At 40.5% G+C, this 14,756-nt stretch overlaps 1 protein-coding gene across 5 annotated transcripts in view; it reads left to right on the forward strand.

Moving 5' to 3' along the window:
• The window catches only part of igf2bp2a (insulin-like growth factor 2 mRNA binding protein 2a), a 46,724-nt gene that overhangs the window by 7,957 nt on the left and 24,011 nt on the right, over window positions 1-14,756 (forward strand). The window contains exon 1 of one of the 5 annotated variants that reach the window (XM_058081745.2): window positions 12,430-12,579. The exons of the other annotated variants lie outside the window; for them this stretch is intronic. Coding sequence (XP_057937728.2) covers window positions 12,512-12,579 — 68 coding nt within the window. The 5' untranslated portion in view covers window positions 12,430-12,511. Of the gene's footprint in view, window positions 1-12,429; window positions 12,580-14,756 lie in introns of those variants that run through there. 5 annotated transcript variants of the gene reach the window in all.

A 14,756-nucleotide genomic window follows, 5' to 3' on the forward strand; every position in this document is an offset into this window, starting at 1 on the left:
GTCCTATAGAGCAGCTACACACAATAACCCACACAGAAAACCTTTTAGATTTTGCAGAATCTGCACCTATTCCACTTGTATTTCCTTTGATTTGTGCTTCCTGCCAAAACGGTCTGTTTAATTTATTCCACCCGCAGCCCACCTCCGGGTATGCCAAGTCCGCCCCTCTGTGATGTCACAAACGAACGGCTTTACCACGCCTTTTGAAACCGGGCGTTTTGAGCCATCCAAACTTCTTTTAGGGCTCACTTCCAAATGCGCAAACCTCATTATTTGAAACTTTGGCGCCGTTTAACACGAGAATACAACATTCTAACTACATTTATAGGTCAGAAAAGTGGAAAAAGACAGCTGGGATAGGCTCCAGCGACCCTCGTGACGAAAAGTGGTAGAAAATGAATGAATATTTTTATTAACCTGTGCATGCGTTTGTGGTTTCAAGGACTAATCAGGTACTTTCAGGGATTAATTTAGATTAATCGATTACAGAAATAATCATTTAACACAGCCCTAGTAATAATGTCATTTTTTAAAAAAGCCTGCACTTTGAGAGATCACCATTTTTAATTGTTTGTGTTTGTAAACCAACAAACCAAGCAACATTTAAAAAGGTTAACCATGTTATGGTGTAAATAGCCTGGGAATAAGCCGGGATAAGCTTGAGCTTCCCTGTGGGTGTGAACATAAAAAGCAATAAGAAGACCATGTCATTTCTCAGAAGAGCCGAGACTGCCAACTTTGTAACTGCAGGTCCAGCATGTCTTGGTGGCACACGCTGTGTGGAGTGGAGTGGAGTGGAGTGGTCAGGGTGCTGATTTCATTTGACAGTGAATACATATCCCAGCAAGCAGTCAAAAGTAAAAATACCAGCGCTCATTCAGTTTCTCCGTATGCAGCAAAAAAGGAAAAAAAAAAAACAAAAACTGCTGAGTCTGATCATGTGTCACAGCCCGAGCCCTTTTGTGACCTTTTTTTATTCATAAACCCAGCTCGGAGCCATCATTTTCCGCCTTTTCCATATGTATGTGCACCCACCGCAAGGAGCAAGTCCTCCGCGGTTTGCTTGGCGCTAAAACTGACTGTCATAACCCCGACATTGTGACTCCTCTTCTGTTTCTGACCAAGAAGAGGACGACACACAGGGACTTCCAAACGATGGGAATATCAACGTGGGCGCATGTCCGTTTTCCCTGTCTGCTCCTGAAGTACATGAATGAGTAGCACATAAGCACTGCTGATAGAGGGCAGCATCGCATCCTCTTGTTTGTGGAGCTCATGGTGGCAGCAAGAACTTGTAGCAGCTCACACAGAATTCTCCCAGTGGAATAGGGAATGGATCATCTGGATGGCTTTAGGGCTATTTTTGTCTGCTGCCGAAATATATGACTTTATACCACACATACGGCAGCTGTGTGACATGGCATGACTGGTGGCCAGCCAATCACAGGGCACATATAGACAAACAACCATTCACACTCACATTCATACCTATGGACAATTTGGAGTCGCCAATTAATTAACCTAGCATGTTTTCGGAATGTGGGAGGAAACCGGAGTACCCGGAGAAAACCCACGCATGCACGGGGAGAACATGCAAAAAGAGGGTGGAATTGAACTCGGGGCTCCTAGCTGTGAGGCCTGTGCGCTAACCACTTTGGGCACTGTACAGCCTGAATTTAATAATATTTCTCTATTTCTATCCCTATAAATGGTTTAAACTAGGGGTCTCAAACATGTGGCCCGCGGGCCAAATGTGGCCCACAGGACGCTAGTTTGAGGCCCCCCGCCTTGATACGAAAGTTTAATGTTAGTGCGGCCCGCGCAAGTTTGATATGGATGCTGTATGGTATCATGTACCCAGAAAAAATTATTACGTTTGATTAATGTTCATGTTAAAGGTTAAATAACTGTTAATAGTTATCCTCCCTATCCGTGTGGAAGTGGTAAGTTTTTGGCTATTTAAGTTTAAAGGAAATAACTTGAAGGCTACCGTTTAGGTCGCTAGCTCTCTAGTTAGCGAGTTAGCATGTGTCTCAAGACCCTGCAGTTGCGCAATATGTTGTAAATAAAAAGAGTATAAATGTGACTATAGTCGTGTTTTGTCATGTCTACAGGGCTCTAATAATGCTTTGTTCATTTTAATCTGAAAAAAATAATTTGTCCACCCACCAACTATATGTGGTTTCTTAAGTTTTTATTATTTGCCGTTTTATTATTATTATTATATTTATTACTGATTGATTGATTTTCTTTATTCTTGAAGCATTTTGACCACCATCCATACGGTGCATGACAAATATTTCATGACTCCATCATTGCTTACTACTATAACCGGTTTAACATACACATGTATAGCAATCCCCATATCAAATACCAAATGTCCGTGTCTGTACACCAAAGTGAACCGAACCGGTTATTCAGGACCCTGCCTCGGCTGCAGGCTGTCCTTCATTTCCTGCTGAAGTGTTATTCAATATCGGCTATAATGCCTGTTTCTTCAGTCTACTGTATGTGATTGACTGCGACTGAGCAAGCCTAGTGAAGAGTTATTTTGGGCCAGGCAGGTGCTGGGGAGTCGAACAGATCACCAGCAGTGGCATTTTTATGAAGATGGTGGGACACCAACAATAAACATACATACACAACCCTCTAAATGTTTGAGAACACGATTTCACACTGTTTTTTTTAATCATCTTCTATCCTCCAGAACCAGAAAATAGTCTACTAAAAAGCCAATAAAAACAAACTGGATAAATAAACAATGCTAGCAGTATTCCGGTGACGTTTTTAATACTACAAGATCCAATGTGTCTAAGGGTAAAATGGTAATGGTAATGGTTTTATTTCATTTGAACATGCATCAGATTACAATTGAATGCATCACATAATCAGTTCACAGTTCCACATGTCCAAAAGGAGTAGGAAGAAGCAAAGCTTATTAAATTCTACCCCTCCATCTGGTACTTTTACAATCAGTAACTGTTACATTTGTTCACTTCCTGCTTTCCATAAAATAAAAGTACCTTTGTGTGATATTGTACGACAAAACCGAGGGAAACCTTTTGTTGAAAACCGGGGCGTTTGAAAACCAAGGTTGCACTCTTATCTGTCCATGTGGTCATGCATGCATCGGACCAACTTTTCCTGGTAAAGTTGGCTCCTAATTTTATCACCGCAAATAAAAACTTAATTTTCTTCCAGGATATTGTAGTATTGTGTTAAAGGGGACCTATTATGGTCATTTTTTTTTAACCCTTTGTATTGAGTTGTGGACTCCTATAGAGCAGCTACACACAATAACCCGCACAGAAAACTTTTTAGATTTTCCAGAATCTGCACCTATTCCAGCTATATTTCCTTTTTGATTTGTGCTTCCTGACAAAACGATCTGTTTATTAAAGAGGACCTCTTATGCTTTTTTTTTTTCCTGATTTTATCACCGCAAATAAAAACAAACTTAATTTTCTTACAGAATATTGTAGTATTGTGTTAAAGGGGACCTATTATGGTCATTTTTTTTACCCTTTGTATTGAGTTGTGGACTCCTATAGAGCAGCTACACACAATAACCCGCACAGAAAACTTTTTAGATTTTCCAGAATCTGCACCTATTCCAGCTATATTTCCTTTTTGATTTGTGCTTCCTGACAAAACGGTCTGTTTATTAAAGATGACCTCTTATGCTTTTTTTTTTCCCCTGATTTTTATCACCGCAAATAAAAACAAACTTAATTTTTCCACACAATAGATCAGCGCTGTCAAGGTCGTGAGCAGAATATGAAAACAAACATTTACAAAAACTTGTTGTCTTGTTGGCTCTTTGATGATTGGAACCCTCACCTTCAGGGTGCATGATTCTGTATTTGATTAAATAGCCTGCAGTGATGGCTTCTACTATATCTACTTGTACTATATTATATACTATGATGATGAGTGTCAAAATAGATGTTGCTAGGAGACGGGGTGTTTGATTGTGTATTTTTTATATTGTTGTACAGTAGATTAGCTGGGTAACACATACAAAGCATGTGTAGTATCTTCATGCTGAGATACAGGTGAAGATGTTGCAGTACAAGAAGGACATCCAGAGGCTCTGTGGGTTCATGAATATTTGATGGTGAAGCAGCCATGCATATGTTCTTGCAGCAGGGTCACTATATAAATATATATATATATATATATATATATTTTTTTTTTTTTTTTGATGGCTCGAGCAGAGGTTATTCTCATTGATGGCAAATCTGCCGTTCACCTCCCCTGCCTCATTGCTCAAGGGAGCGTCACACCCTCTTTCCACTGCAGCATTCTCCCCCTCCTACTCCTCCTCCTCCGCCTCCTCCTCACATGTGCACGTTTTGTGTCAGCATATAATGCCATGCACACACACCCCACCCAAGAACACCACCACCGGCCCGCCCCCATCCTCCAGCTGCCTTCCAACAATGTCGCCGCTTCCTGGCACAGCGTGGCAGCGCAGAATGAGGCCAGCTGTGCGTGTGAGTGGGTGTAAAATAGTGTACAACTGTGTGTTATGTACTGTAAGCTGAATGTGAGCCACCCCCGGTGGCATCGAGTAACACAGACACAGGCGGTTTATTCTTAGCAGAAACACCAGCGTACTCCTTATTGGCGTACTCCTTATTGGCGTTCCTCGACAGCACTACACATGTTATGTGCATGTGTGTGTGTGTTTGCGTGTCCTCTGCGTGACGTTGCCGTGGTGCCGCCATTCTCCCTGAGTGGGAGACAGCAGTTCATCTCAGACGCATAATTGCTGTGATATTTTATTTTTTTTTTGTTTTAGGCGATGTGAGAAGTGACTCCAGGCGGTTGCGGTTTTCGCTTGATGTTGCGTAGGGAATAAATCACAAGACAAAAAAATGACGAGCTTCAAAGCTTGACTCTTGTCTCAAAGACACGGTGGCAAAGACGAAATACGCGTTCTTGATTTATCACACCATGTGCTTGTTCTTCTCTAATAGCCGCGGATGGATGGAGTAACGTGATGCTATTTTAAGACCAGGATTAAAAAAAGTTGTGATTTATGGCATGGGGACTTCTTGGCAAGTCATGACGGGGAATACCTGCTACCAAACCACAATTGCCAGCAGACTAAACACTTCTTTGATGGCATTTTTGTGTGTAAAAAAAAATTGTAGGGTACCAACCACTGATGCTTTCTCTCATGGTTTGATTATTGTATTTATTCAAAACTACTTTCTTGTGATTATGAAACCGAATATCTACTACTAGTAGTTTCTGAGGTTCTACAAAAAATTTGATTAGATGGACTGTAGACGTGAAATTTTAGTATTTTAAAATTTTTTAGTTAATGTTGGTTAATAACAATAAATACTCACACGCAAAACTTTAAATTATTATTATTTATTCTAAATTATTTAAATTATTTGTACAAATTACTGTTTACGCTGTACATTGTTCATATTTGATGTCATCTATTTATTCTCCACATTATTTATAATTTAAATTAATTTCACTGCTGTGTTATTGTGCAATGACAATAAAGGAAATCCATCCATCCATCCCAACAACCATCCATCCATCCATCCCAACAACCATCCATCCCAACAACCATCCATCCATCCATCCCAACAACCATCCATCCCAACAACCATCCATCCCAACATCCATCCATCCATCCATCCATCTCAACAACCATCCATCCATCCATCCCAACAACCATCCATCCATCCATCCATCCCAACAACCATCCATCCATCCATCCATCCATCCATCCATCCCAACAACCATCCATCCATCCATCCCAACAACCATCTATCCATCCATCCATCCATCCATCCCAACAACCATCCATCCATCCATCCATCCATCCCAACAACCATCCATCCATTCCAACAATCATCCATCCATCCCAACAACCATCCATCCATCCCAACAACCATCCATCCATCCATCCATCCCAACAACCATCCATCCATCCCAACAACCATCCATCCATCCATCATCCATCCATCCAACCATCCATCCATCCATCCATCCATCCCAACAACCATCCATCCATTCCAACAACCATCCATCCATCCATCCATCCCAACAACCATCCATCCATCCATCCCAACAACCATCTATCATCCATCCCAACAACCATCCATCCATCCATCCCAACAACCATCCCAACCATCTCAGTCTCCAAGGCCTCTAACATGTAATGTCCCTCTGGTGTACTCGTTCCTGATCCTATCCATCCTGGTCACTCCCGATGAGAAACCTCAGCATCCTCATCTCTGCTACCTCCAGTTCTGCTTCCTGTCTTTTCCCACAGTGGCACTGGCTCTAGACTCGGGTTGGGCAAACTACGGTCCGGGGGCCACATCCGGCCCGCCAAATGTTTGAATACGGCCCGCCTGTTTTTGACTACATTTGACTACATCATCTTGTTTAGTAAGACGCACGTCTTTATAGTAGCAAATAAATCAACCACTACAGCAACAGTGACATTGTGACAGAGATAAAGTGATCATGTTAAAACTACTTTATGTTTATGTGCTCTGTGAGAAATCCATTAAGCTTAACTTCCCATGGAAGATTCGTAGTCATTGACCAGAAATGTTCCACCTGCTCCAAAAACTGCATTTTAATGTGTAATATTTCATTCATACACTTTAATTTACCAGGCGACTCTGTATAGAATATAAAAGGCATTAACGGAAAGCAAGAAAAATGGCTCCATCTGCTGGATATGGTGGCATGCCGTTACCGGTGGTTGCTTTATTTCACCATTTTATGTCTGCAGTCTTAGACTCACCTGATTAGACATTAAACACATTTTCTGTTGAGTGCAACTGTCATCAATGATAAGTAAGGAGGTTTTCTTGAATAAGATCTTAAGCCTGCTTGTTTACAAAAATGGCCGAAACCGAGAATGATGATGAAAGCAACTTGGCCTCTAAATGCTTGCAGATTTGTGCCCGTGGGGAGTGAAGTGAGTATTTAAGCCGAGGCAGGGCTAGAAATAGAACAATTAGTTGTGTTATTGTGATGCAATAGTGTTTATTTCTGGTGCAAATGCTAGGTGTGTGCGCTTCGCCGAAACTTTTTTTTTTTTTTTTTTTACACAGCAGCTCCTCAAAGGAGAACTTTCCAAGAAACTTTTTCTGATTTTTACCTTTTTAATTTTTTATCTGAGTCAGACTCTCACAGAATAACACATAGAAGTCATCATAGAAGTACCCATACACGATATAAAGATATCAAATACTACAGCAGTATCATGGTTTGTTAATATTCATTCATTTTCTACCACTTATCCTCACGAGGGTGGCGTGGATTTTTGGAGCCTATCCCAGCTGTTTTCGGGCGAGAGGCGGGGTACACCCCTGGACTGGTGGCCAGCCAATCACGGGGCACATATAGACAAACGACCATTCACACTCACATTCATACCTATGGACAATTTGGAGTCGCTAATTAACCTAGCATGTTTTTGGAATGTGGGAGGAAACCGGAGTACCCGGAGAAAACCCACGCATGCACGGGGAGAACATGCAAACTCCATACAAAGATGACCAAGGTTGGGGAAAGACAAAATAAGAAGCCAAAAAGTTACCACTTCCACACAAAATAGGAGGAGAACTCATTCATTCATTAATTTTCTACCACTTATCCTCACGAGGGTCGCAGGGGTGCTGGAGCCTATCCCAGCCCTTTTTGGGCAAGAGGCGGGGTACACCCTGGACTGGTGGCCAGCCAATCACAGGGCAAACAACCATTCACACTCACATTCATACCTATTGACAATTTGGAATCCGAGCATGTTTTTGGAATGTGGGATGAAACCGGAGTACCACACAGATAGCAGAAAGTAGAATTGAACTCGGGTCTCCTAGCCTGTGCTCTAACCACTCCTCCGCTATGCAGCCCTGGTATGTTAATATCATATTTGTTATTTAGCTCCATAATAATAAGCACAATGTGATCTTTGTTGCTGTACCTAATATTGTGGCCAGTGAACGTACAGACATCCGTCTCACATCTGTCGCTACCAACTTGACACACACACAATTCCAAGTCCAAACCATGTCCAGTCCACTTCCCTCTTAAGCCCCCGCCTCATTTTAAAGAGTCGGATTTGGAGCCATTTTCGCCGCCAGATTAAAGGCTGACAGAGATAATACCACTTGAGCCACTTTTCAGTCACGTGACACAAGACGGTCTGACGTTTGAGGACTACAGAAGTACTACGATGTCCTTCATATATTCCGCTTTGTCTGCTGCAGTCCGAGATACCCGTTAGAGACATTTTCCAGGATGCATGTAATAACAATAATAATAACATAATAAAAATAATAACAATAATAATAATAACAATAATAATAATAGTAATAATTAAAACATATGAGAATAATTAACACCTGACTTCTCTATGTGTGCAGCAAAGCATAATTTTGCTGACGTTAAGTGAATTATTTGTGTTATGATGGGAGGAAAATATAGGAAAAATATATATAGTATATATATATATATATATATAATATATAAATAAAAAAACAATAATAATAATAATAACAATAATAATAATAACATAATAAAAATAATAACAACAATAATAACAATAATAATAATAGTAATAAATAAAACAAATGAGAATAATTAACACCTGACTTCTCTATGTGTGCAGCAAAGCATAATTTTGCTGACGTTAAGTGAATTATTTGTGTTATGATGGGAGGAAAATATACGAAAAAAATAAATAAAAAATATATATATATATAATATATAAATAAAAAACAATAATAATAATAATAATAACAATAATAATAACATAATAAAAATAATAACAACAATAATAACAATAATAATAATAGTAATAAATAAAACAAATGAGAATAATTAACACCTGACTTCTCTACGTGTGCAGCAAAGCATAATTTTGCTGACGTTAAGTGAATTATTTGTGTTATGATGGGAGGAAAATATACGAAAAAAATATATAGTGTATATATATAATATATATAAATAAAAAAACAAAGATAATAGTAAATAAAAAAATTGACAACAAATAATTAAATAAATAGCAATAATTGCATTCATTTATGTGTAATATATTATCCATTTTTTTTGTACCTTTTATCCTCATGAGGGCCACGGGCGTGCTGGAGCTGTCTTCGGGTGGAGTACCCGTAGAAAACCCATGCACACACAGGAAGAACATTGTATTATAATTAAAATTATTATTTTTTATTTATGTAATTTGATTAGTGTATTTTTATAATTTTTTAATATATTTTTTTAATAAAACATGTGACATTTAAACACCGGAAGTGATCGCTAATGCATGGAGAAGCGGTCAAATTAAATAACCTTTTCTTCTTTTCTACTCCAATTCTGCTGACAGGGTGAATTGTAATGTGATGTTGCTTATGTTAAAAAAAAAAAACAACTTAAAAATGCATTTACTGTATTTTAATGTTATTCATTTGTCAGCTAAAAAGACTCAAACTTGAATTTCAAGTGTAGGAAACAGCAATGCTATGCCACATTGTGTTAACACGCCCCACCTCTCTAACTTTTCTTTTCCTTTGCATGTGATAACAAAAGATGTTTGTACAGCATCAAACCTTAACAACCAACAGTGGGCTTGTGAATTGATCCGTAACTGCAGCGAGTCGGTATGTTTTTTTTTTTTGCTGATTCATGAACCATTTGTCAAAATCAAGGTGGCCGTGCCTTAAAGTGTGCCGGGCTTTTTTTCCGTCATCCATCATCTGTAGGGAAAAATACAAAGTAACCACAGTATAATATAATACACTTGGAACGTGAGTCACATGACTACGTTCTCAGAAAAAAATGTTTACCGATGCAGTAACTCTTTCCTCATAGTCTTGAAAACTGTCCAATATATAATATATGTAATATATAGTCATTATTTGGGCTGCACGGTGGGCGAGTGGTTTGCTCGCAGACCTCACAGTTAGGAGACCAGGGTTCAATTCCATCCTCGACCATCTCTGTGTGGAGTTTGCATGTTCTCCCTGTGCATGCGTGGGTTTTCTCCGGGTACTCCGGTTTCCTCCCACATTCCAAAAACATGCTAGGTTAATTAGCGACTCCAAATTGTCCATAGGTATGAATGTGAGTGTGAATGGTTGTTTGTCTATATGTGCCCTGTGATTGGCTGGCGACCAGTCCGGGGTGTACCCCGCCTCTCACCCGAAGACAGCTGGGATAGGCTCCAGCACCCCCCGCATCCCTATTCTTTTATTAATGTGAGAACTTGCCTTCCAAGAGGACGTAATGTCTGTTATGGTCAAGTAGTTTATAAAATAAATTATCCGCAAAAAATGCGACTTATATTCCAGTGCGACTTATGGATGTTTTTTTTATACCTAATTAAGCATTTTTGGCCTTGTGCGACTTATAGTCCAGAAAATACGGTATTTACGTCACAACACATATATAAACTTTATGTTTTTTTTAGTGAATTATGCATTTTTGGCCTTGTGCGACTTATACTCCAGTGCAACTTATGTATGTTTTTTTTTCTCCCTAATTAAGCATTTTTGGCCTTGTGTGACTTATACTCCAGTGCGACTTATGTATGTTTTTTCTACGTAATTATGCATTTTTGGCCTTGTGCGACTTATACTCTAGTACGACTTATGTATGTTTTTTTCTACGTAATTATGCATTTTTGGCCTTGTGCGACTTATACTCTAGTATGACTTATGTATGTTTTTTTCTACGTAATTATGCATTTTTGGCATTGTGCGACTTATACTCCAGTGCGACTTATGTATGTTTTTTCTCCCTAATTAAGCATTTTTGGCCTTGTGTGACTTATACTCCAGTGCGACTTATGTATGTTTTTTTCTCCCTAATTAAGCATTTTTGGCCTTGTGTGACTTATACTCCAGTGCGACTTATGTATGTTTTTTCTACGTAATTATGCATTTTTGGCCTTGTGCGACTTATACTCTAGTACGACTTATGTATGTTTTTTTCTACCTAATTATGCATTTTTCGCCTTGTGCGACTTATACTCCAGTACGACTTATGTATGTTTTTTTTCTACGTAATTATGCATTTTTGGCATTGTGCGACTTATACTCCAGTGCGACTTATGTATGTTTTTTTCTACGTAATTATGCATTTTTGGCATTGTGCAACTTATACTGCAGTGCGACTTATGTATGTTTTTTTCTACGTAATTATGCATTTTTGGCATTGTGCGACTTATACTCCAGTGCAACTTATGTATGTTTTTTTTCTCCATAATTATGCATTTTTGGCCTTGTGCGACTTATACTCCAGTGTGACTTATGTATGTTTTTTTCTACCTAATTATGCATTTTTGGCATTGTGCGACTTATACTCTAGTACGACTTATGTATGTTTTTTTTCTATCTAATTATGCATTTTTGGCCTTGTGCGACTTATACTCTAGTACGACTTATGTATGTTTTTTTTCTACGTAATTATGCATTTTTGGCCTTGTGCGACTTATGTATGTTTTTTCTACTTAATTATGCATTTTTGGCCTTGTGCGACTTATACTCCAGTGCGACTTATGTATGTTTTTTTCTACGTAATTATGCATTTTTGGCATTGTGCGACTTATGTATGTTTTTTCTACTTAATTATGCATTTTTGGCCTTGTGCGACTTATACTCCAGTGCGACTTATGTATGTTTTTTTCTACGTAATTATGCATTTTTGGCATTGTGCGACTTATGTATGTTTTTTTCTATTTAATCATGCATTTTTGGCCTTGTGCGACTTATGTATGTTTTTTTCTATTTAATCATGCATTTTTGGCCTTGTGCGACTTATACTCCAGTGCGACTTATATATGTTTTTTTCTACTTAATTACGCATTTTTGGCCTTGTGCGACTTATACTCCGGAGCGACTTATAGTCCAGAAAATACAATAAGTACAAAATATTTGGACAACCACTAAAAATTCTGACTTGACTTGTAATTCTGTTTTCTATAAGGACTGGGACAGGTACTAAAAACGATAGTTATTGTTTCCATAAAGTTTTGAAATGCTTTCAAATCCTAAATGTTCTCTTAAATTAACCTGAGCCTCTGAACATCTTGATTGTTGTATCTCCAAGTCCAATTTCAAAGTTCTAACATCTCCACTGTCCAAATCCTTGTAGCCTTAACCGTATAAATCCTCCTCTGCGGACATCTCCGTGCGTTCATCTCAGCATGCACACGCTCACATGCTGTAGGAGGTGCACACGTAGCGAAGAACAACAAGCTTGACGTTCATGTCGGGAGTCGTGCGTGTGGTATTGATCCAGGTTAACCCCATCGGGACCTGCGACAGGCAGAAAGACTGACAGATAGACAGATAGACAAGCACTCAAGGCAAGTCGGGCTCACCCCCCCCACCTCCACCCCCAGCTCCGGTATAATACCTCATGGTGGGCAGATTAAAGGATGAGACCTGAGGAACAATCTGCACGCGTAGACATATAAAGCAGCTCCAGCAATGAGTTGCGGCTGGCAGCGGTGAGAGGCATGCATCCGCCTGTCCAGCATCCTGCAGGACTGAGGAGTGTGAGTGACGCGTTGCATGTGCATGTGGGGTAAGCACAGCAGATAGTAATCTAGTGTTTGATTGCATGGCAGTCTGTAAGCGTGCATGATGGACAAGCTCGTCTTTCCGGGGATACTCGAAGGGGTTTGTGGAGGAATGTTTCAACTTGAGATGCATTGGAACATTTTTGAAAAATGCACATTTGTACAACCAGTCCGTTATGTTCCACTTTGCTAGTGGCGCTAAAAGAATTTAGTATTATTTTGTGCCGCAAGAAGCGTCTTATATTCGGGTTTCTGAGAAAGCTTATTTTTCTTTATTGATAAATGTCATGAAAAGAACAAGCAACTTTTGGTAAATTATAGCGTTTTTTTAATGGGCTGCACGGTGGTCGAGTGGTTAGCGTGCAGCCCTAACAGCCAGGAGACCTGAGTTCAATCCCACACTCGGCCATCTCTGTGTGGAGTTTGCATGTTTGACCCGTGCATGGGCAGGTTTTCTCCGGGTACTCCCCGAAAACTGATATATAATATATATTCATTATTTGGGCTACAGTGGTCAAGTGGTTGGCGCACAGACCTCACAGCTAGGAGGACCAGGGTTCGATTCCATTCTCGGCCATCTCTGTGTGGAGTTTGCATGTTCTCCCCGTGCATGAGTGGGTTTTCTCCGGGTACTCCGGTTTCCTCCCACATTCCAAAAACATGCTAGGTTAATTAGCGACTCCAAATTGTCCATAGGTATGAATGTGAGTGTGAATGGTTGTTTGTCTATATGTGCCCTGTGATCGGCTGGCCACCAGTCCAGGGTGTACCCCGCCTCTCGCACGAAGACAGCTGGGATAGGCTCCAGCACCCCCCGCCACCCTCGTGAGGATAAGCTGTAGAGAATGAATGTTGTCTCTGTTGCACGGCAGTCGAGTGGTTACCGCGCAGGCCTCACAGCAAGGAGAACCGAGCTCGATTCCACCGTGGAGTTTGCATGTTCTCCCTGTGCATGCGTGGGTTTTCCGGGTTCCTCCCACATTCCAAAAACATGCTAGGTTAATTAGCGACTCCAAATTGTCCATAGGTATGAATGTGAGTGTGAATGGTTGTTTGTCTATATGTGCCCTGTGATTGGCTGCGACCCTCGTAAGTATAAGGGTGTACCCCGCCTGTTGCCCAAAGACAGCTGGGATAGCTACCAGCACCCCCACGCGACCCTCGTGAGGATAAGTGGTAGAAAATGAATGAATGAATGAGTTCTCCTCCTATTTTGTGTGGAAGTGGTAACTTGTTGGCTTCTTATTTTGTCTTACCACACCCTTGGCCATCTTTGTATGGAGTTTGCATGTTCTCCCCGTGCATGCGTGGGTTTTCTCCGGGTACTCCGGTTTCCTCCCACATTCCAAAAACATGCTAGGTTAATTAGCGACTCCAAATTGTCCATAGGTATGAATGTGAGTGTGAATGGTTGTTTGTCTATATGTGCCCTGTGATTGGCTAGCCACCAGCCCAGTGTACCCCACCTCTTGCCTGAAGACAGCTAGGATAGGCTCCAGCACCCCCGCGACCCTCGTGAGGATAAGCGGTAGAAAATTACTGAATGAATCACAGCATGTCGGCCATGTTTATGGACTCCATATTTGTTGCTTGTGTGTGCATGAGCGCAGAGCCTTTTCTACATTTTTCCACTTAATTTTCATGCAATTACTTTGACAAAGTTCCGATGTTAGAGGAATCCAGATGAGCTTTTTTCAGGGTGCTGCATTTTGTCCCATTTGTACAGCGAGCGAGCTCCCATTTTGGTTGAAAACAAATGTTTTGCGTTACCCCCGCGAGACCACAGGCATTCTTATTTGATCAAACACATATGCAGACAAAAAAAAAAAAAAGTGGAACACTTCTTTAATTTTAGTGTTGCCGGGCATGCGGAGATCACGTAGGGTTTGTGTACAACCGCCACCTGCTTGTGTCTGTGATTTTGGCTTTACAAAGTGGCAAAATCTCCGGGTATTCAGGCTAGGAGACCCGAGTTCAATTCCACTTTCTGCTATCTGTGTGGTACTCCGGTTTCCTCCCACATTCCAAAAACATGCTCGGATTCCAAATTGTCCATAGGTATGAATGTGAGTGTGAATGGTTGTTTGTCTATATGTGCCCTGTGATTGGCTGGCCACCAGTCCAGGGTGTATTCCGCCTCTTGCCCAAAGACAGCTGGGATAGGCTCCAGCACCCCTGCGAC

This window comes from Doryrhamphus excisus, linkage group LG12, assembly GCF_037039965.1.
Source record: "Doryrhamphus excisus strain RoL-2023G ecotype Guam linkage group LG12, RoL_Dexc_Guam_v1.1, whole genome shotgun sequence".
In the NCBI taxonomy this organism is placed as follows: Eukaryota; Metazoa; Chordata; class Actinopteri; order Syngnathiformes; family Syngnathidae; genus Doryrhamphus; species Doryrhamphus excisus.